Consider the following 22485-nt stretch of genomic DNA (forward strand, 5'->3'; position numbering starts at 1 on the left):
GGTGGTAGTAGTGGGTGTTAAAAGATGATGGTGATGATTTTTTTTTTTTTTGAAGGGCAGTTCGTCCAATTTGGAAATATGGACGTGGAAATATGGGTTAATAATTGGGTTAACAATTGATTAGGAATATGGGTTAATAATTGATTAGGAATTAATTAACGTGGAAATATGATTAATAAAAGAAAATATTTGACAAAGATGGGATTTTTGAGTTGGGTTGATTTAAGGCGACGGTGGTTATGGTGGTGGCGGCGGCGGCGGCGGTTGCTGCAAGTGTGGTGAGGATGAGAAAAAAAAAAGAGAAAAGGGAGAAAGAAGAAGGAAGAGTAGAAATAATAAAAGAAAAACAAAAAATGAAGGGTTGGTAGTTTTTGACATGGCAACGACGTGGCAATGACGTGGCGCAAGTGTAATACATCTCACATTGTGAGAGTGGTATTATTTTTTTAGGGTGAAAACTAATTGAAACTTAAGTTGTTAAAGGGATATATAAATACAACTTAAGTTTAGTTATTAAAGTAATTTTTCGTGCCAAATTCAGGGGTGAAATGATGTTTTTAAAGACCATGTGAGGGACAAAAATTAAAGACCACTGCGTTTGAGTCCGTGCAAAAAAATGCCTAAACACAAGGGTCCACCTAAACATCGTACTAGTACTCCTTGAATCTTGGGTAAAATAAAACAAGATCTAGAGCCTGTTTGGATGGGCTTATGCTTATAAGCTGTAAACAGCTTATAAGCTAAAAAAAATAAGTTGGGATAGTCTAACTTATTTTTTTTGATTTATAAGCTGTTTTCAGCTTATAAGCTGCTTTAGATAAACTAAGTTAAATGTGCCCAATTATTCTTTTGAGCTTATTTTAAGCACAAAATGACTTTAAGCTGGCCAACCAAACACTCAAAAAAGCTGAAAACAGCTTATAAGCAACTTATAAGCCAATCCAAACGGGCTCCTAGTCAAAAGAATTTCTCCAGAAAAGTAATTTTTATAAAAATAGAGAGAGAACATAGAGCCTGTTTGGATGAGCTAAAAAAAATCAACTTATAAGCCAAAAAAAAAAAAAAAGTTAGGATAGCTCAATTTTTTTTCCTTTTTTTTTTTTTTTTTTTTTTTTTTTGTTTCTAAACTGTTTTAAATAAGTTAAGCCAAACGAGCCCATATATTTTTGAGCTTATTTTAAGCACAAAATGTCTTATAAGCTGGCCAGTCAAACACTCAAAACAACTTATAAGCTATTTTTTAGCAACTTATAAGCCAATCCAAACAGGCTCATAGTCACATTAGAATTCATAAGTGACTCGCACAAATTCCTTTCAATCAAATGTTAATTGATTTAGGTATTAGTAATGTAGGTATTAATTATACGGGTATTAGTAATGAAGGTATTAATTAAGCATGATTTAGGTATGAAGGTATTAGTTTTTTTTTTTTTACTTCGTCGTCCTACTATCTCGCTGCTATTACTACTTATTATTACTGTTGCTTTTTCATCTTTCTTTGAGCCGAGAGTCTATCGAAAACAGTCTCCCCATCCATCAAGAGGTAAGGGTAAGGCTTGCGTACACTCTACCCTTCCATACGCCATCTAATGGGATTATACTGGGTATGTTGTTGTTGTTTTTGCTGTTAGTTATGCAGCTATTAGTTATGCAAGGTTTACTTATGCATGATTTAGTTATGCGTAAATTATTATTTTAAATGTTGGTTTGTTTATTAAAAGTTAATAAATATTATATACTTTTTAAAATATTTATTTACAATTAAAAATAAAAATATTATACTAAAAATTGTTTAGAAAAGAGGGTAATATTGTCATTTCAATTTTTTATTTCATGTATTAGTAATTCGATCTTCTACCCCATATAAAATAATACATAGATTCCTCATAAAGTTATACATGTATTAGTTATGCGGGTTTCTAAATTGCAAACCAAACGTCGTACTAATTTTATACATGAATAACTTACTTCCTAACTAGCTACCAAACACGGTATAAGTGTGCAAAAATTAATATATGAATAAGATGTCTCTTTGCTAGCTACCAAATATTGTATTGGTTATTCAGAGAATAATACATGAATAAGTGGTCTCTTAACCAGCTACCACCGACCCCTCAAAATTTAAAGTAGTGGAATTATCCTTTATTGACCACAATTATCCTTGCCAAACTGTTTACTCTTAGAAGGTGCAGTTGAATTTATTTGGTGGTTTAAAGAATACGTTGATTGGTTCGTTATAGATAAAGGTAAATAGCAAATGATAAAGTGATGGAATCAAGTAATCATAAAACGATAATATGATAATCAATCCTAGGTCGTATGAGCTTGAAGAAATCTTTCAATAAAGATGACTCAGGATGAACAATCAGCCTTGAAGAACAATGTGGAGCTAGTACAAAAAGTAGACAACATGCAATATGATTTGCTAAAGTACGTAAAGTGTAAATTGTTGAGCTAGAATTGGGTGCCTGTATAGGGTAAAATTCGTCAACACCAAGTGGATATATCAAAGGATGACACGTTGCGATGGTGACATGTCAGATTTGAGTCAATAAGCGAGGGACTCCGGGAAAGCATAACGACGCTCCGGAGGAGTAACTCGACAGCCTCTACCGGAGACAACACCCCGTCAAACGTCATTCAATGTGCAACCGTTACGAGAAACCCCAAGTTGTCCTCCGATCTTAATGTGCATTATTGCCCTTCATTGTCATAGCATTGAATCCCTTTATTACTTTTTATTACCATTGGCATTAATATTGGTAATGCAAAGGACATGATTTGTGGATCATGTACCACATAGCTCTAGTATAAATAGAGGTATTCATCCTATTGTGAGGCATCTGAAACATTATACAACAACAACCCAGTGAAATCCCACACCGTGGGGTCTGGGGAGGGTAGAGTGTACGTAGACCTGACCCCTACCAAGGTAGGACGGCTGTAATGTGAAACATTAGACAATAATACAAAATACTTATATTATTCTTAGCATTTGCTCTTTCTTGCTTAATTCGTGGTGGTCATAGTGTCTCATCGCCTAGAGACTCTAGTTCAAAGCTTGTCCAAGGCCCAGGCTACGTAACTAGCTATGCTTTACTTTCACTTGTCTTGTTAATTATTACTTGCTATTTCATAATTTTGATTATATTGATCCACGTGTCCTTGACCACGTACGCAAATTCAACTGTAACGATTTTCCGTGTAAACAGAAATATTTCTTAATTTTTATTTTGAATTTTTAAGATGACACTTATTTTGAGACAAATAGTTTTTGCTAATGTGACACTTATTTTAGTTATATTGATCCACGTGTCCTTGACCACGTACGCAAATTCAACTGTAACGATTTTCCGTGTAAACAGAAATATTTCTTAATTTTTATTTTGAATTTTTAAGATGACACTTATTTTGAGACAAATAGTTTTTGCTAATGTGACACTTATTTTGGAACGGATCGAATATTTTTTACAGAGGCAACAATTGACACATATGAGGACTTTCCTAGCTAAAGTGCACAGATTTGACGGTTTGGTTTAACCCGCAATGATTCGAGCGGGTTGTGTCCCTTATTTATTACTAGTAACATTTACTACTATTTATTATCGTCTATTCTTTGATTATTATGAATTTGTGACCAGTGCTAGACTTTCTTACCGTATTTTTAGATAAACATAGTGTTATTGGCTGTAAAAGGTTGACGGATACTGGTGGTGATGATTTGTCTAGGATATTCTTTGTTGTGTGATTTAGCTGAGGCAATAAAAAATCGGATAGCCTAAAATAGGGAAAACTTTGTCCAATTTTCCATATAATCCCGATAAAGCTGTGCTTAGAATTTGTTTTTACTCGCGACGATGTCTCGCTAAACCAAACAATGACCGCAAATCGATCCTAGCAATTTCTATTTACTTCTGATGATTTAAAAAAATAATGCTTGGTTGAATCCACATAAATGCTAGTCATAACTAGAAATAGTAGAAAGGCATCATAAACCGGAAAATAAGAAATTAGTTGAGATATATAATCCTCTTCTCTTGAATAAGGTCTCTTCCTCTAATCCAGGTAGGAACTGTTCCACTGAACTACAGCTGAAGCATAGACAGTGCATTTATTCAAAACAATTACACTATTATATAAGACTAGACAAACAATAATAGGTACAAGAGACGAGGGGGTAACCATGTCTTTCTTAGCAAAGAAATCACTCCTGTTGTTTCTCTGAGAACAAGAAATAAGCAAGCTGACATCTTTGGTAAATACATTTTGAGACTTAAAAACTAGCGAGCAATAGAAAAACTAATTAGAGGTTGTAACATGGTAACCGAAAAAAGATTAAAAGTGCCTGGATCATACATAAGCAACGACATACCCAATGTAATCTCACAAGTAGGGTCTGAGGAGGATAGAGTGTACGCAGACTTTATCCTACCTTTATAGGTAGAAAGACTGTTTCCGATAGACCCTCGGCTCAAGTAAAGCAGACCGATCATACATAAGCCAACACTAAATAAGTGATTTTGGAGAGATCAAGCTTTCTGTAAAAGTGATTCCAGTCTGAAGGATATCACATCGAGGCCATAATCTAAATGGCCCTCTGGATGTCCTAAAAGCATGCCCTGTACATTTATGACTTAGGCACCAAAATAGCAGTTCACCATCCGCAAACCTATATTTCGGCATGGCCTTATCAATCCAAGGACCTTCGATAGTTAACAATGTAGTCCAAGATTCCTTGACACCATAGTCTTTCAATACCCATAACTTTAAAGCTGCCTTCCTCTGAAGATAAGAATTAGAATAAACACAAAGCATACCTTCCAATACTGAAACGCCAATAATGATTTTGGCCTTCGAGCATAAAATTTGCTCTGGCAAAGGTATCTCTCCGTACACTTCACTTGAAATACTAAATGAAACCACCAAATAATTTCTTGAAACCACAGAATGACTTCCAAAAATACCGATCCAATGAAATGCCTCGTTTACAATTGGCAAAGACTGCATAGCTTCGATCTCATTGCAAATGCCACGAGGATGTTTATCAATATTTCTCCAGGAACTACTTTTCAGCGCAAGAATTTCACCAGGACGATCTATGTTAGTGTGAATTTTAAGGATCTTATAGCCACCAGAAGTTGAGTCATAACCCAATCCCAAACGAGATTCTTCCCGCTTTGGAAGCTCTGGATTGGGAAGTAGTATTGATTCTCCTGTGGAGGGGTTCCATAGCAAATGTATAGTGCGTCGACCATCAATATTATCATTAACATGGATAACAACCAACCCATCACAACAACCACGGATTGCGCAGTTATATGGTCTAGAGATGACAGAGAAATCAAGTTTTCGTACATTCTCAACAGGTTGAACCGACGATGATAAAGGAACACAATACATGGAATATAAATCATTTTCAAGGCAACGTATAAGAAGTTTTTGGGAATTCTGTTCATTCTTGGCATGATTGAGATGCGTCATCTTAAAGTAAGGCTCGGAGATCAATGTTTCCCATAATTTTGAAACACATTTGAATCGGAGAAGAGACCGCACAGGTAATCTGTTGAGGATGTCCGCAAGAATTTCCTCTTGGAAGTGAGTTCGCTAGATAGAAAAGAAAATGTGATCAGACAATTTGTTTAAGGTATTCAAATAGTATTAAATAATTTCAAGCCAGACTTTAGAAAAGATAAACCTGGAAAAATTCATGATTTCTTCAAACTATAATGATTTGTTGGGTTTGTCTCATAAACAGAGCAATGAAAGAATCTAAGTCCAAGCAAGCAACAACAATTAAACTCCTCACCTTATCAACATCCATCTGCTCTGTACTATTCTTCCCTGAAATAAAGCAGGAGCAGATAGTAGTGGAGCGCAAACAAAAACTAAAAGAAAAAGCAGCAGCAGAAAGGAACAGATACCTTTACAAATTTGATCTGATTTCTTCTTCTTCTGATTAAACTTTTGACTTGCTTCTTCTCCATTGCTAATTGTAATTTGATTGAAAAGATTACCCTTTCCAATATTTGAAATCGATTTACTCTTCTTCTTCTCTGGTAACATTATGATAATTCATAGGATAAAGTTTCTGATGTTGGAGATGCTTGCTAGGGTTGCTCTCTCTTTCTCTCACTCTCCACAGTTCTGCGGTTGCTTGTATTCTCGTTGGATTTACTAACTGGTCCTTCTACTTACCCCCATCCACTCTATTTTTCTTTTCTTTTTACAAGAGTATTTAACTAAGTTGGAGTTAAGTATGTAAAATTTTACTCTTATATTATAAATGGCAAAGGCTATGCTCCTAACCATTGCGAAATTTTACACATTTGCCCATCATTAAAAGGTTGGTACAAAGATGCCCCTAACGTTTTTTTTTTTTTTTGCCATACATGCCTTTGAGTTAACGGAAAATATTGGAGGACATATTTATTCAGTTTCGCAAACGTTAGGGGCATATTTGAGCCTTTGAAATTCCTGAATATTAGGGGGGGTAAATATGAAATTCAAAAACTACATAATAATCATAAAGAAAATTGACCTTTAATTGATGTGATATTTGCCTCTCCATAAATTTTGACAAAATTAATGAATATCTAATTTCTAAACCATGTGAATACTCATCGTTTGTGCAAACTTAAGCCTTCAGTTTGCAAGGTATTTCATGCTTCATATGAACAAACTCATCTCAATTATCAAAACCCATATTTAGGTAGCATAATCCTCGCACATGGAAGCCATCTATTATTGTCATAATAATGTTTATAGCACTGGTGATTCACCAAAATTGAGCAGAAAAAACCTGAGTTGATCTTAAAGTCATAAGTATTAGGTTAAACCCTTATATCGATATTGAAAAATATGTTATCATCAATCCATAATTAAAGAAATATACAAACCAACTTTTATGTGCGCAAGATATAAGGGACGTAACAAATTCTCATGAACCTCTTCGACATAACAAATTCTCATAAACCTCTTCTTGTCTCCATCCTGCAACAATATAACTAATTAAACATGAAGAGATGTGTATATTGAGTTATTTCATTTTTCATAAAAATTACTAATTAAGTTAGATCATGTGTACACTATTGAAGTTTGAGATGATGGCAAAGCTTCAACAGAATCAGTTTGCACATTTACGGGTCCAACAACGACCGTTTCCTTTGATCCAATGACAAGGTTTTCAATCGATGATACTACAAGCCTAGCTTGTTCTTGTTTCAATATTGTGTCCTTGTAACTTAGAGCGCATGTTCATGTTTGCATCACTTTCGAAAAATAAAGCCAAAACAACATAAAATTAAAGGACTTCAATATTAAGAAATAGAGGAACGGGGAAAAAAAATATCAAAACCAAACTATGTTAGGAAAATTTATCTTTGTAAGCAAATATAAAGACATAATTGAAGAGCACAAAAAGACACAAAGAAGAAACGCTAAAAATATGTTTACCGACAATAAACTGTAAAATATGCGAGAAATATACCGAGAACTTATGCAAACAACAAATAAGCCATTAAGTAGTTCAAACGCTACACCATTAAATAATTCAAACACTACGCTATTAGATAGTTGAAAATCGTATCCCTGAAAAGTTATCATCAAAACATTACTAAATAATTATCATAAATTATGTAGATATTTATCAAGAAAAAAATCCACATACAATTTAGAGACTTTCAGTTAGAAGATCACGTTGAAAACCTTGATAAGAATTGTATCTCCACGAAAAAGCTAAAGTTTCTCATAGTGATAGGGTGTAAAACGATAGCGAATTTATCATCGTTGACCGCCTTGTCTACAATGACCATATTTCTCAATTTTCTTCTGCTCCAAAATTGTCACAGCAAAAAGCTTCTTAGCAATTTTTTCTGCCAAAAACAAAAAAGAGAGAGAAAGATTGTGGATAAGCAGATGAGTAGCATAATCGAGCGGCAAATAGCTGGGCAAGCTAAAACAATAGATGAGTAGCATAATGGACTAGCAAATAATACTCCTTAAAATTTTTTTAAAGAACAATCAGATCATTAATAATCAATCATCCATATACAACCTTAACCTAATGTAAATGTAAATTATTGTGGAAAAAATGTAGTATAGTTTAAAAAGAATAAAATTTGAAAAGAGAAAGATATTGAGTATTGTCTAGAGGGTTCTCTTTTTCGTTCCATTGTAGGAAATCTTTTATAAATAGATGGACTTTTCCAAAACCTAATAGAATTTTGTTTCTTTCTTCATGGTAGTATTTAATTTAATTACAATTCTATTTCTAATGCTGTTTTTTTTTTTTTTTAAAAACAACATTTCTAAGGTCCTTCTTGCTTTTAATATAGTATAGATAGATAGATAGATTATTTTGTAGTATAGTGTTTTTTTTTTTAGTTTCCCACATAATATTCAGTGTCCACATTAGAGCCTGACTAAATCTAGATTTGCGCCACTCAGGGCCGAATTTAGGGGAAAGCGCTCCCTACCAAGAATTTTTTCATACCCAAAGTTTGAACCTGAGATCTCTGATTAAGGGAGGAGCAACCCATCCGACTATAGTGGTTTGGATGCTTCATTTTAAGTGACGTCAGTATTATTTGAAAATCGTACAGTTTTTTCCTTGACTATATTCAATTGTTTTTTATTTTCATTGCAATTTTTTTTTTTGGCCGGTCCAACAAAATATTACTACAATTATTTGGGGATTCAATAGAGGTTTATTTGAAGTTTAAAGATGTTCACGACAATAAACAACCGGGATTTTTATACTACTTTTACAGCAATTCTAGTAGGTAGATTTACTTATCAAATACTAATAATAAACTGATTTTCAAGCTTATTTTGGAAATTAGATATATTAATCATCGTACTCTTGAAATTCACTATTTTCCTTTAATGGATAAATTAAATAAATAACTTTTGATATAGTTTCTAATTGTAATATAAACTTTATAGTAAAAAATTGAAATATTAAATAGTAGTATCTAAATTAAAATTTTCTTTTAGTGTGTAGTTTTAACAAAGAAAAACTTGAAACCGCCAAGCAGATTTTCTTGCGGTGAGGATGAAACGTGACTAAATCTTATCAACTAGGTCATCGCATAATGAACGGCCAGGATTAATAAATAAGGATTTTTTAGAGGGTAAATAAAAAATTAGAAACCCCCCCCCCAAAAAAACTAAAAAAATAGAATTGAAATTTCTCACAGAGTAGGAGAAGTATCTGGTTAGTCCAATTCCTTCCTTGATTCAAACCCTATATAAGCAATCGCTACGCCGCCTCATATATTATTCATCCTCCTCCTTTATATATTCTAACCCTAATCTTCCTTTTCCAACTGCTCCACACTTTGTTCATTCAAATATTATATTTACGTTGTTCAATCGGTGAGATTTTTGATTTCCATTTGTTATGTTTACTTTTATTTCCTGTTGATTGAATATCGTCTTCGTGCATTACATAGGTTTATTTTCAGTTTTATGGTTGAGTATTAATTGATTTGTCAATGTGTTTATACTTGTGTACAATGTCAATGGCTTAGTTTCTGCCACGTATTTTTGTATAGCTGAGTAATTAGTTTTATGTTTACGGTGGTGAATATATATGTTGTTATTCATTATCGATGGTTCTGTTGTGTCTGTCTTTGTGTGCTTTATATACGCTGGTTATGAGTATCTTAATATTTAATGATTGATGCTTAATTTAGATGGTCGGAACATGGATGTTCATCCTAATTTATTAAGTTATTGTGATTACTGATTAGTAGGCTATATTAACAATGACAATGGCTTGTCTGTTTTGAACAAACTCTTGTCAATTCCATATTAAAGACTACCAGCATATCACTTTGAGTCCAAATTTTTACAATAATGGGTTTTTCTTCTAGCAAGTGCTACTTTAGATTGCAAGTTAGAAGCTCAGACATGCAATATGTGAGCGGTATATCTGTCGAGAGTTTTAAAATCTTACGACTACAAGTCTCTTATCCAACAAGTGGTGCTGTAGTTTACAATTCAGAAGCTCAGATATGCAATATGTAAATTGCCTCTTTAGCCGGTTATGCAATATGCCTAAGTTATGAGAATAGTACCTATGGCGTTCTATTTATTCATAGACATAAATTTTCCAGAACATAGCATTCTAGAGCTACTTGCTTCAGCTATACAACTGAAAGAATTGGGTTAAAAATCTCCCTCGTCTTTAAGGCGGAAGCTCAATCTGAAACCTGTTATTTCAATTTTTACATAGCTTATATTAGTAAATGTCTTCTTTTGCAACTTCTTATTTTTTATTTTAAGGAAGGTAATAGAAGCTTCCTGATTATCTTATTTATCTGTGGTAGCCACTGCTCCTTTTTTTGGACTGCTTTATCATGCCTTTTTCGCTAGTTTCAGTTTCATACCGTTTTGAACTGCTTGCCCTTTTTCAGACCTTTTTTGTCATGTTTTCTCTTGAGCCGAGGGTCTTTCGGAAACAGCCTCCCAGGTAGGGGTCTGCATCCACTTTACCCTCCCCAGACCCACATTGTGGGATTTCACTGGGTATGTTGTTGTTGTTGTTGTTGTAACAGAAGCTTACTTCTTATTTTTTGATGTGGCTTTTCTTTCTGAAGGTTGCCAGTTTGTGGGTTTCAAGTTGTTGTTTCTCAAGTTGAAGATTCTTTTATGTCCGAACAAGCCACACTCTATTTGGGATCCGTTGGATTGCTTGGAGAATATTGTCCTACGTCAAGAAAAAAGAGTCCTCATATTTCTGATAGGGTTGACTGTATGCATCTTGACTTATTTCAGGAAGGACACTTGGAGCTCAGTGGTTGCAGCCAGACGCAACCTTCTCTCAACAAATTTTGGGCCAAAGGATCCTCTAGAAACCCCTAACGCTTTATTTAGGAAATTTCACTGAATCAGAATGGCTTTGCAGAATATTGGAGCTGCCAACAGTGATGATGCCTTCTACAGGTACAAGATGCCGAGGATGATTACCAAGATAGAGGGACGTGGGAATGGCATCAAGACAAACGTGGTTAACATGGTTGACATTGCCAAAGCTCTAGCAAGGCCAGCATCTTACACCACAAAACATTTTGGTTGTGAGCTTGGAGCTCAGTCAAAGTTTGATGAAAAAACTGGAACTTCCCTTGTCAATGGAGCTCATGATACTGCCAAGCTTGCTGGTCTTCTGGAGATTTTCATTAAGAAGTATGTTCAGTGCTATGGGTGTGGAAATCCTGAAACTGAGATCCTCATCACAAAAAATCAGATGATCCAACTGAAGTGTGCTGCGTGTGGTTTTATTTCTGATGTAGACATGAGAGACAAGCTGACAACGTTTATTCTTAAGAACCCACCTGAGTCTAAGAAGGGTGGCAAGGACAAGAAAGCAATGAGAAGAGCTGAAAAGGAGCGTCTAAAGGAAGGTGAGGCTGCTGATGAAGAGCTGAAGAAACTGAAGAAAGAAACAAAGAAAAAGGTTTCTTCCAAGGAAGCCAGTGGAAAACCTATCTCTAAAAAGAAAGCCAGTGGCTCTGACGAGGATGCTTCCTCACCCAAAAGGCATGTGAATGTCAGGGAAGAAGAGGATGAAGAAGATGATGATGTTCAGTGGCAAACTGATACATCAATGGAAGCTGCACAGAAGCGTATACAGGAACAGTTGAATGCTGTGACAGCTGAAATGGTTATGCTCTCCGCAAATGAGCCAGAGAAGAAGCCCAAGGCAGCTACTAAAGTGCCCCAAAGTTCCAAGGCTGTTTCTGCACCATCTGAGGATGATCACAAAGCTGAGAATGGAGAGAGAACCTTTGAGATGCTTGTTGAGGAGGTGAAAGTACATCTAAAGAAGGGAGTTACGGTCAGCCAATTTCGATCTTTCTTGGGTTCACTCTCTGGATCTCCTCAGGACATAGTTACTGCTGTCTACGAGGCACTCTTGGATGGTGTGGAGAAAGGGTTCTCCAAGGAGCTTATTAAGAAGAAAGGTTATCTTCTTGCTGCTGTTGGTCAAGAGGATGGGTCACAGCTACGTATGCTCCGAGCGCTGGAAGAATTCTGTGGGAAGTCTAACCCTTCAGCTGTGAAAGAAGTAGCACTCATTCTGAAAGCTTTGTATGATGCTGATGTGTTGGAGGAGGAATTTATAGTGCAATGGTATCAAGAGGGTCTTGCTGGGGTTAAAAAGGACTCTAAAATTTGGAAGAATGTTAAACCCTTTGTTGACTGGCTGCAGAGTGCTGAGTCGGAGTCCGAGGAGGACTGAGATCACAACTGTCGTTCCTTATTAAAACTGTTCTTTGCAGGCTTGCGTTTTGTCTCATTTAGGCTTATGCTGTTTTGCCAGTGACTATTTACTAGTTCGGTAGTCATGTTTTCTCCTTTATTTATGGTTTTGCTTGGGTCTGTACTTTTATATATCATGGTCGTACTTCTGTTGTGTGATCCGTCTTGTCTTCATTTTTACGGTTAAAAAGGTGAAAACTTGTACTGTATCAGAATATGCTAGTTCTACTTATTCATTCTGGTTGAGGATGAGTTTTTAAGTTTAAATTCCTATATTCATGTAAAGTATCAACTTTCCCGTGGTTAGGTGATTAGATTTTTGTGGTGATATTTTTACTACAGAGCTTCAACAATATATGACGGCGTTTGTGTTATTTTCAGACATCTGAGGTCAACATTATCCTTAACGTAATTCTTTCTGGATGTTGCTGAGTATAATTACAATGCTGATACTCAACCTTGATTCAACTTCCCAAAAATGTTTTTTCATGAGTCAGGCGTCGATTTTTTTTAAGTGTATCTGTCTTACTAAAATGATTGCATTCACCAGATTAAACCAAACGAATAAAACATGTACTTTTTAGTCGAACACATGTATATAAGTATTTCCCTTTATTCTCTCCGGAATGATTAGTCGCATCGGATATATACTTACTACTGTAGTAGTTAATATGCTTCAATGTTGTAAACCAATTTAAATGTCATAAAATTCATTTGAAAATGAGTCTTGCTAAGATTCCAACATGATAAGTTATGCCTGAGCTTGGCTTTCTTCGTACAATGCGGAACTGGGAATTATTCACGCCCGTACATAGGGATGTATTGTAAATTTGACGATGCTGTGATATCATTTGTTTTTCTGCTATATTCTACAGGTCTCTTTCTAGTATTATTACAGTGAATCTGATGTTGGATGGAGTACCAGATATTTAAAGCGAGCTAGAAACTTCTCGAAAGCAGACACTGCTATGCGAGAGCATGTGATTTCTTTTTTGCAGCTTTGCTTAATCTGACTGGCAACAACTCAACCATCTTTTGGTTGAATCGCAACAGAAGAATACTCAATCATGGAGCAGTGAGCTGATGACATTTACGGAGGACCACCACCTGCAGCTTCTCAATGGTGTTGAGATAATAGTCTTTTAAGCTAAGGGTTCATTAGACATGTATAATATGTGGCTGAGGTGGATGTAGTGGTAGTTCATTCTCATCATTCAATGGGACAATCTGAGAGTGCCGAAGCTGTTGTAATGGTAATTCATATTCTTCATCCGACGAGACAATCTGAGAGTGATGAAGATCCTAAAACCAACATAAAGAAGAGAAGAGATTGGAAATCAACGGCCATCACATTTTGAAGGGTGCACAGAGTGCGCATGAATGACCATTGAAACTCATCAACATGAGAAACACATTATTGCTTATCGTAGCAGAGTTAATTTTTGCAAGTAATATTCATTCAGGTTTGGGCTATAAGTGTTACTTCATAAAACACGTACAAGTCAGTCTGATATCATATTTTTCACTCTTATGTATCTGTCATATTAATATCTCACTGGTAGGTTAAAAAATTTGTTGTTTGCTTAGCGTACTGTTTTGCTGTAGTTACTGTTCCTTTTTCCATTTTGACCTGCTTTGTTTTTGTTTTATCCTGAGCCGAGGGTCTATCGGAAACTAAGGTAGAGGTAAGGTCTGCATATACTCTACTCTCCCCAGACCCTACTAATGGGATTATACTGAGTATGTTGTTGTTGTTGGCAAATTAAAAATATCTTTCTCTGTAATTCAAAATCAAACTGTCATTATGAGTGCTGTTATCAGTTACTGCAAATTTCATTGGATAAACAGCGTTGCTGTGTCTATGCAGTTCTGTGCTGTTCCTGTAGCAGAAATATAACAGGTTCAAAAGCCTGATGCTATGAGAAGCATGGCGCAACAGAAATTAAGGGATTACAAAGTGACTGCAATTGAAACCATATTGAGCATTTTCAAGGGAACCTAAAATGAACTGAAGATCACTATCAGAAAAGAAAAATACTATAATATTAGCTACAAAAATATAACAAGAGTTTTTGATTTACCCACCTGTTGATGCCTTCGGCGTCGAACAGCAATTAAAGCTTTCACCAATACATAGATTGCCAGTAGGATTCCAATGATTTTCAACACATACAACTACAGAGACAAATATATAAACCACTCAGAGGAAAAGGCAAAAGTTTTCTCTTTCAAAAGAAATTTAACTCTCACTAACCATGACCAATGTTACCGAGTTATCTCCAGCAACACCAAATATTATTGGCAGCATTGTACGCAACATCAGTAGAAGCACAAACTGCATGGACAAGGGAAGAAGTTGATCTTATAGATTGTACCTCGATTGACAAGAAAAAAGAACATAATCTAGAGGCATGGACTACTATTTAGGTGTATTAGCCATCCAGTGCTTACTCTATTGATTATACTCAATGGTGTATCACTACGTTTTTTAAATCACTTGTAGATAACACCCACAAATAAACTAATGGATGTGACAGATAGCACGTCCCTCCACCAAAACGCGCTGGAATGCCTGTATGCCTAAACTATGGTGAGAGGGTGCTTACAGTTATGGCAACAATACGGCAGCATATCAAACTTCTGGGATAAAATGCTGAATACTCATCTGAGTCATAATCCATAAAATTGTGGTCTGCAGAAACCAATGCAGCAAAATGAGGATAATCAACCACACCCATGGAAATATCCCAGTTTCCTCTGTGATAGCAAAGACAAACCAAGCACAGCAGCCATAGTTATTAGTTGGAATTGTAAAGTACAGTCTTGTGAAGAAATAACTGGCGAAATTTCAGCTGGTAAAATTACCTCATGTTCGTTGGAAATCCGCAAAAAAGAGGAGCTGGTGCTGTATAATCTGGCTTAAAATTCTGCAATCTCACGTTAAAGAGAAGCATGGTTAAGAGCAACCTACTTTCAACAGCATATACAGAATAATGGATAGCAACATTTAGGTCCTGGCTTAAAAAATGAAGACATGATAAGAAACTGTGCAATCTCAATTGGACCTGGCGGCAGATTTCACAGATGGTGTCCCCCTTCTCATTGCACCACCTCTGTACACATTTGCGATGTGCATACTGCGTATACGAAAACTTCATTAAGAACAAAACACTACTAAATGATTAAGCATGCAAGAAACAGCTTGACCAGGCAGCACAATTTCTGTTTTTAACTTGACATCACTAGTTACTCTGGAGTCTAAAAGGAGAGCAACAACAAGCTGATAGGAAGCCCAAATGTGCTTTGTTACAAAGCTCTAGTAGAGAGCTCAATTTACTAAGAGCTGCTCCTAATAACTAAGTTGTATAGCTAAAAGATTTCTGGAAATGGAAACTCATGGTAACAAATTTCATATATATATATATAGATCCATATGTGCTACCTCTGGAATGGTTTATACCTAAACTGAGAGCAGTAAGCATATTTTTTCAGATATGAGACAAATCAGATCGACATGTATCACAAATGAGCAAATAGTTAGCTCAACACAAACCTGGAGGGTTCCACGGCAAGAACAGGGAATCTCCATATTAGAATCTTCATCAGCATCATGGCAAATCCTACATTCTTCCATCTTCCTTGCTGCAGACTCTACAACATGGATTTCCATCCTATACGAACCAAAATTTTCTCATTCTTTAATATCACAGCATGCAACTACGCGTTTGCTTGAATTTACTTTCCAACACCCCTTGTTTTCACACTAAATCAAGCAATAAAGAGAATACGTATATTCATTCATTTGGTGTAATCAGGCTATTAGTTTTTTTCCCTTTTGCTATCATAGCACCTTCTTAGCAACCCCTCCACCAATAAAGCAAAATAGTCTCACATTTGTGAGAGTAGTACTTGTTTGTCGTTTTTCATTTTTTTTTTTTTTTTTTTTTGGGGGGAATGTAACAACTTACATATTCATATGTACTCTTCGCGAAAATGACTTCCAGGTTCCGAAACAGCCACCTGCATTATGTTAGATATTTTGTAATGAGGAGAGAAAACAGGATCAACTATAACAAGAGTGACATAAGTTAGAAACATGACTGTGTTACATTAAATCACAAATCATGTAACATAAAATCTTAGATAGTATGACATTATATATTTTGAACTGGAAAAAGTGAAATCATATATTTTTTTTTAAGAACATGATAATCTGGGAAGCTAGACCAAGAAGAAGGGGATTCCAAGAATTATCGGACGAAAAGTAGTCGGAAAAATGAAACAATCCAAGAATGTTTGAAAATAGTGAGGAAAAAAAAGGACCAATAGGCTAAGAGTAAGCAAAGTTTCAATACCTTTGATTCTACGAGGGAACTAATTTGAACAATGGGAAAGAGAAGTAAGTGTATTAGTTATGAAGAAGAGGAAAACTTACAAGAATGGGATAGCATTTTTGCAAGAGAAGAAACACTATTCCTTCCTCTTCATTCTTTGCTTCCACTATGTATTTTCATTTCCCATTCTACAATTTGCCCTCCCAATTTTTCTCAATGTCCAAATCTTTCAGAATAGGTTTTCTCCAGAATTATGGTTTAAGTATAAAGCAGCAGTTTTTTTTAGTTGTTTTAGTCATGATCATGAGTCAACCTCTGCAGCAATCCAAATCCAAATGCCTTTTTAGCAATACCCAATTCGAGGTCCCATTATGGTCACTTTTCGAATATTTCCTTTTTGATAATTTACAGGGCAGAGATTTTTATTTTTTCTTTAGTTTATTTCCTTTTACGTTCACGGAGCAACAAGAGAAATAATGTACTCAGCTCCGTCACAATTTATGTGGCATTTGAGTTGACATAAAGTTTAATAAAGAAAAGTTTTTTTTTTTTTTTTTAAATTTGTGGTCTAAATTTTTTTAAAAGATATTTGTGTGGTTATAAATCATATCATTAAAGGTAAATAAAATTTTAAAGTTAAATTATTTCTAATTATAGAAAGATAACATTCTCTTTGGGACAGACTGAAAAGGAAAATGTGTCACGTAAGTTGGGACAAAGAAAGTAGTACATTGACATCCAGCTTATAAATAGTTACAACTACATTATTAGATGTAAAGAATTTTATTTAGCATTGAATTAATGGACTTGAATAGAGCGGACTAGATTAGAGAATCATATGGTTGAACCCAACTAATTTGATGTGAAGTTCAGTTGATTAATTGATTTATCTGTTTTCACTTGGGAACTTTTTTAAGAAAATTAACTTAAAAGGGGGAAAAAAAAGAGAAGAAGCAATAACTAAATATTGAAAAGGGGAACTTACACACAAATGACTACACTTTGTTTTTTTTTTTCAAAGCCTAGCTACACTTTTGCTAATTGCATTTCGTAGCTACAGTTAAGATAAAAATTCTAAAATAGCAAAAGTAGAGTATTTGAATACATTTGCTAATGAATAAGTTGTACACAACTTAATTGAATACATCCGAATTGAATATGCCTAGCTAAGTTGTGTACTTAATTCTGATGTATTCAATTAAGTTGTATTCATTAGCAAAATAGTTAGGCTTATTCAATTCGGATGTATTCAATTAAGTTGTATTCAATTCGTAGCTAGGCTTATTCAAATCGGATGTATTCAATTCTAAAATAGCAAAAGTAGCGAAAGTAATTAGCAAAAGTTGAATACATACTAAAATTCTCAGTCAAGATAAAAATAATAAAAATAGAGTATTTTACTTTAAATATATAATGTAGCTATGATAGGTAATTCAAATACAACTTTTAGCTATGAAAAGTAATTAATTCAAACTATAGCTACTAAACATAATTAGATACTAAATGTTTGCCACGTTTCCCTATTTAAAATGGTAAGCTATTACTTTCCGTTAGGTCCTTAGGATGACTTTTAGGCGAGAAAAAAGGAAAGATTATGCCTTATGAGGATAAAAAAGTGATGTGGTCTCAAGGTAAATATAAAAGCTTAAAAGAGCAGAACCAAAAGTTCGCCATGATGGATAATGAGAAGTGTGATTATGTCAAAAGAAACGGAATTAACGACACTGAAATAGAATATTAGGAGTAGTTTCTATTTACATTTACTTCTTTACCACCACTTTGACCAAAGGGAAGACTAATAACGCTCGAATGTGTTTGAATAATTGTTGCTTTTAAAAGTTTTACTCCCTTCTCAAAAAATAAAATTGTCTCAAATCTGCTTTCATCAAACGAAAGTTTTCAAAACATTTTTAAAATGATTGTCCAAACACATATTTCTTAGTATAAATTTTGCATGTCTAAAAGGGAAAAGTTCATTATGCCATGTGTTTATTTTGAGCATGTTTAACGATGCATTCGCGCTTTAGGCATGTGCAAGTCAAAAGAATCCGTGACTTAAATACGCGACCGAATATTATAAGTTGCATAACAGCCTTGTCACCACGATCCATGGAAATCCACAAGGTTCTATTTCACATGATTTGCCTATGGAAATTGAGATGTGCTCGTCACATCAAGAGTGGATTGGACCAGAAAATAACATGAGCCTCAGCTCCATCCTCCAAAGCTCCCAAGAAAAAGCATACTGACTTAGCCAAAACTCAAACTTGGACAGCCACCGGATTTTATAAAGCATATAAGATGTAAATCAAAAAATTCTTGCCTGGGGACTTAAAACCTTTAACATATGAGGTTAACAAACAATGTCTACTTTACAATTGGATAGAAGCTTCATATAAGGAAGTTGTTACTTTCCCTTACATTGGATTTCCAAGCAAATAGGGAAGCACCGCGTAAGAGAGATTCAATTTGTTCCTTGATCTATAATGCTTCAAACAAAACATAGAAAGGTAAGGCACACACTACATATATATACTGTAGTACATAAGTTAATTAATTTATGCACTGAAACAAGTAGAGACACTGAGAATTGATCACAACTATGCCATGTCGCTTATTACATAGGAACTCTAAAATTGACACGATAGTGCACGAATGTTTCCAACAAACCTCAGACATAAGAAAGCAGAATCTTGAAGTAAATAATAACGTATATTGAAAGAGAAAACAGAGCAAATACATGTTGCCAGAAGAGCATTGCTGAAGCTTCTCTGACTGCATAACCTCTCAAGCTAGCAACTGCTCCCAACAAGATGGCACTTGGTGTTGTATACTGCAACAAAAGAACGAACCGGTACATCTGATCATCAGGGATTAAAAAGTTCATTTGATCAGCCAAATAGACCACTCCTGTTCCCACCAAAGGAAGGACTAAAAGTCTAGCAACAGTAATCCCAACGGTGGTTCGAACCCCAAGTAAAGATTCATTCGGACCCTCAGCAAGCATTCCTCCTAGAATCAGCATAACTGAAGGCACCATAGCTTGAGCAAGAATTTGTAAACTATCCGTGAGGAACGCAAGAGGAGCCTCATTACCATAAACAACAGACTTAATCGGTGGAACCATTCCGACAAGAAAAGCCAATAAAATAGCAAACATCGGAGGCTGGAGAACATAGCGAACTGGCGTTTGTTCAGCAACAATTCTTAATTTTCTAACCATCCGGGGCTCCGCCAAACATCTAATAGATTTTGGACTCCTTGGAGCTGGTGGCGATTCCTCCAAACTATCCAAACTATCAGGATCAGGAATAGAACTACTCGAAAGGGTTGAGACACTTGCAAAAACCCGTGCAATAAAAGGCGTCTTGCAATGCTCAGTTTCTCTATCTTCCATACCAGGCCACTCAGCTTCCACAAGAAGTGGCCTACTTAGATCATTACTAGGTAACGGCTCCTGAATCTCACCACCGTCTTCAACAACATCGAAGTACTCCAACGGGGGCTCCATCATATGGTAAACAAGAGTGTAAACAAGGAACACTGCAACCCATTGTGCAAACGACACATAAGACACACCAGTTGTGTAACAATCCGGACCAAAAGGATTGTCACTACTATGACACACCGATCCAACAATGGCAAGAGGCAAATTACCCGTATTCCCAAATGCAGTCGCAATGATAGTGAACCTAAAGTACTCCTGGGGCGGCTTGCAAATTTTAGCTACCAAGTACCCCAACAGACAACCGATTGCAGTACTGAGAAGTACATTAGCTGGTATAAACCACCAGCGCAAAAAATTCTGAACAGTAATAGTCTCACCAAGGTGAATAAAGATAGTACAAGGCAAGAAGAGAGCAAATACAAGCTTACTAAGGAGCTTAAAAGTAGCTTTAGGAACTAATTGGGTTCTTGGATGTGCAAGAATTAGGCCAATAACAGTTAAACATAGGAGTTTCAACAATGGTAGAACAGCATATACAAGGTAATGTCTACTATAATACATATTGGCCTGACTTTCAGCAGATGAGGGTTCCATTTTTTAGCTTGAAACCACTAAGGAACTTTCCAGAACCTTTATTAAACCCCAAAATCAGTTGAAGTTCTTGTAAAGATTGAAACTTTACAAGGTGGGTCTCAGAAAGACCTTCAGATTTGAAAAATCTAACCCCAATTAAGAAGATTACAAGTTACCAATAGTATCTTGGTAACAATCTAAAAAGGCACTCAATTCAAAGGATACTAGTACCTAAACTACAGTTCAAATCCAAGAATCCCAAAATAAGATTCCTTGGAAATGGTCAAACTGCTAAAATATATAATAAAGATGGTAGCAAAAAGATAGAGCAAGATATTAAGGTACCTAAAACCAATAAGTGGGGAAAAAAAAAAAGAGAAAAAAGAAGTGTTAAGACGGCAAATACTTGTCTTACGCAATATGAAGAAGCAGATACTGAGCTGAGTTGCAGATGCAACCTCTTTGCTGGTAGAGATAGAGCCTTGTCCAAGCAGAACTGAAAAGTGACAAAGAGAACACGAAACTAGCTACTCTATGATTGAACCAGTTAGGTGCACTGTGTCTATGTACGTAGCTTTATTTATTACTTCAGCAAGGTTAGTGCAATCGGTAGGAATTAATAAAAAAATCCTGGGTTCACCTTAAAAACACATGAGTTTTAAGTTTTATATCTGTCGGTCTAAATATTTTTTTTACTATAAGGATATTTATCTGTAAGCTTTCTTAAAATTAGTATTTGAAAATATTAAAATAAGATATGTTAACTGCTAGAAGCCAAGTAAAGTTAGTATGATGGTGTAAAAACTATTTACACTAATGGTGTGTATTACATAAACTCAAAAAATATTATCCTATCATAATTAAGCAATTAATTAATGTTACGATATATACTTATGAAATATAATTAAGTGAGTAAATTTTTTCATAATTCAACTAATTTACCTCCAATGAGAAGCTGGGTTTTTGGTTGCGATATATAATAAACTATTGATCTCTCTGGGACGGAGGTAAAAAGAAAATAGTGACAGTTTTGAATACTACTGTTGGATGTGAATTCGAGAACCGCCTCCATCTGTTGTTTTTCGTGCTGCCTCTCTTAATTAGAAAAACAAAATCTAAATTAATAAGTTAATCATGTATATATAAGCAAATTAATCAGGAATCAGCAGGGGATCGAGTGATATGATTCGATTTAAACTTAATTATCTTTTGGATAGAAAAATACCTTAATATCTTCCAAAGGTAATAGCTACGTGAAAATGCCTCCATGTGAAATTCTGACACTTGTGCAAATGATTTGCATCAATGTGGTCACTTAAGTATTGTTGAATCTGCTTGAGTAAAAAACTATTCTAGAAAAAGGAATATCTTATTGCCCCACCACTCCCCACATGAATGATGAACCCATGAAAAAACAATTGAAGGAAACTTCACATGCATTTCTCCATCGTTTGTCTCGTATATTATGAAGTTAGGTGAGTTGTCCAAATTTGTTACCTTATTTTTTTTTAGCATTAGGGATTGTATTCTTTAATTCCCATGGACACATTTGGACAAAATATTGGACAAAATTCGAGAAATTGTAAAAAAGAATGACGAAGAAGAAAATTATCACGACTTTCAAAAACTTCCATGTGGTTTCTATTATGATCTCTTCCCCACTTCTTCATCCACATGTGAGTTTGCATTTTAGATTTGTAATCGTTAATGTAAAATTTTATTTCCTTTGTAGAAATAATTAGTCTTTCTGTCCCAATTTATATTAAAAGCTTCAGAGTATGAGGGTGAAAACATTTGATTTTTCTTATGAAATTGGGTATAAGATTCTTCAATATTTTTAAATTAAAATTCACATATTTGAAAAAT

At 35.0% G+C, this 22485-nt stretch overlaps 4 protein-coding genes across 9 annotated transcripts; 1 reads left to right on the forward strand and 3 right to left on the reverse strand.

Annotated features, from left to right (window-relative positions):
- Window positions 1-4014: 4014 nt before the first annotated feature.
- Window positions 4015-8162, reverse strand: LOC132622848 (F-box/kelch-repeat protein At3g23880-like). 3 transcript variants are annotated; one of them, XM_060337518.1, is made up of 4 exons: window positions 7705-8162; window positions 5922-6990; window positions 5807-5841; window positions 4015-5604 (listed from the first exon to the last, which is right to left on the reverse strand). In XM_060337518.1, the coding sequence occupies exons 2-4, from the start codon at window positions 6061-6063 to the stop codon at window positions 4507-4509; spliced, it is 1275 nt and encodes a 424-aa protein (XP_060193501.1). In that variant the 5' UTR covers window positions 6064-6990; window positions 7705-8162; the 3' UTR covers window positions 4015-4506. The 3 variants fall into 3 exon arrangements, with proteins under 3 accessions (XP_060193501.1, XP_060193500.1, XP_060193502.1); XM_060337517.1 differs by having other exon boundaries at window positions 5922-8162; XM_060337519.1 differs by lacking the exon at window positions 5807-5841 and having other exon boundaries at window positions 5922-8162.
- A 1011-nt stretch (window positions 8163-9173) lies between these two features.
- Window positions 9174-12510, forward strand: LOC132622847 (eukaryotic translation initiation factor 5-like). The gene is made up of 2 exons (XM_060337516.1): window positions 9174-9375; window positions 10602-12510. Exon 2 carries the CDS (start codon window positions 10898-10900, stop codon window positions 12242-12244), a length of 1347 nt encoding a protein of 448 aa, XP_060193499.1. The 5' UTR covers window positions 9174-9375; window positions 10602-10897; the 3' UTR covers window positions 12245-12510.
- Window positions 12511-12650: 140 nt separating this feature from the next.
- LOC132622849 (uncharacterized) lies at window positions 12651-17203 on the reverse strand. Of its 3 annotated transcripts, none has more exons than XM_060337520.1 (9): window positions 16700-17196; window positions 16233-16284; window positions 15818-15935; window positions 15330-15401; window positions 15130-15191; window positions 14871-15021; window positions 14519-14599; window positions 14350-14439; window positions 12651-13566 (listed from the first exon to the last, which is right to left on the reverse strand). In XM_060337520.1, exons 1-9 carry the CDS (start codon window positions 16713-16715, stop codon window positions 13423-13425), a joined length of 786 nt encoding a protein of 261 aa, XP_060193503.1. In that variant the 5' UTR covers window positions 16716-17196; the 3' UTR covers window positions 12651-13422. The 3 variants fall into 3 exon arrangements, with proteins under 3 accessions (XP_060193503.1, XP_060193504.1, XP_060193505.1); XM_060337521.1 differs by lacking the exon at window positions 16700-17196 and adding an exon at window positions 16620-16654; XM_060337522.1 differs by having other exon boundaries at window positions 13432-14144; window positions 16700-17203.
- A 1900-nt stretch (window positions 17204-19103) lies between these two features.
- On the reverse strand, window positions 19104-21994 carry LOC132621539 (protein PIN-LIKES 2-like). Of its 2 annotated transcripts, none has more exons than XM_060335853.1 (2): window positions 21845-21994; window positions 19104-21714 (listed from the first exon to the last, which is right to left on the reverse strand). In XM_060335853.1, the coding sequence occupies exon 2, from the start codon at window positions 20638-20640 to the stop codon at window positions 19270-19272; it is 1371 nt and encodes a 456-aa protein (XP_060191836.1). In that variant the 5' UTR covers window positions 20641-21714; window positions 21845-21994; the 3' UTR covers window positions 19104-19269. The 2 variants fall into 2 exon arrangements, with proteins under 2 accessions (XP_060191836.1, XP_060191837.1); XM_060335854.1 differs by having other exon boundaries at window positions 19104-21710; window positions 21845-21988.
- Between the last annotated feature and the right edge of the window lie 491 nt (window positions 21995-22485).

This window comes from Lycium barbarum, chromosome 12 (assembly GCF_019175385.1).
Source record: "Lycium barbarum isolate Lr01 chromosome 12, ASM1917538v2, whole genome shotgun sequence".
Classification (NCBI taxonomy): domain Eukaryota; kingdom Viridiplantae; phylum Streptophyta; class Magnoliopsida; order Solanales; family Solanaceae; genus Lycium; species Lycium barbarum.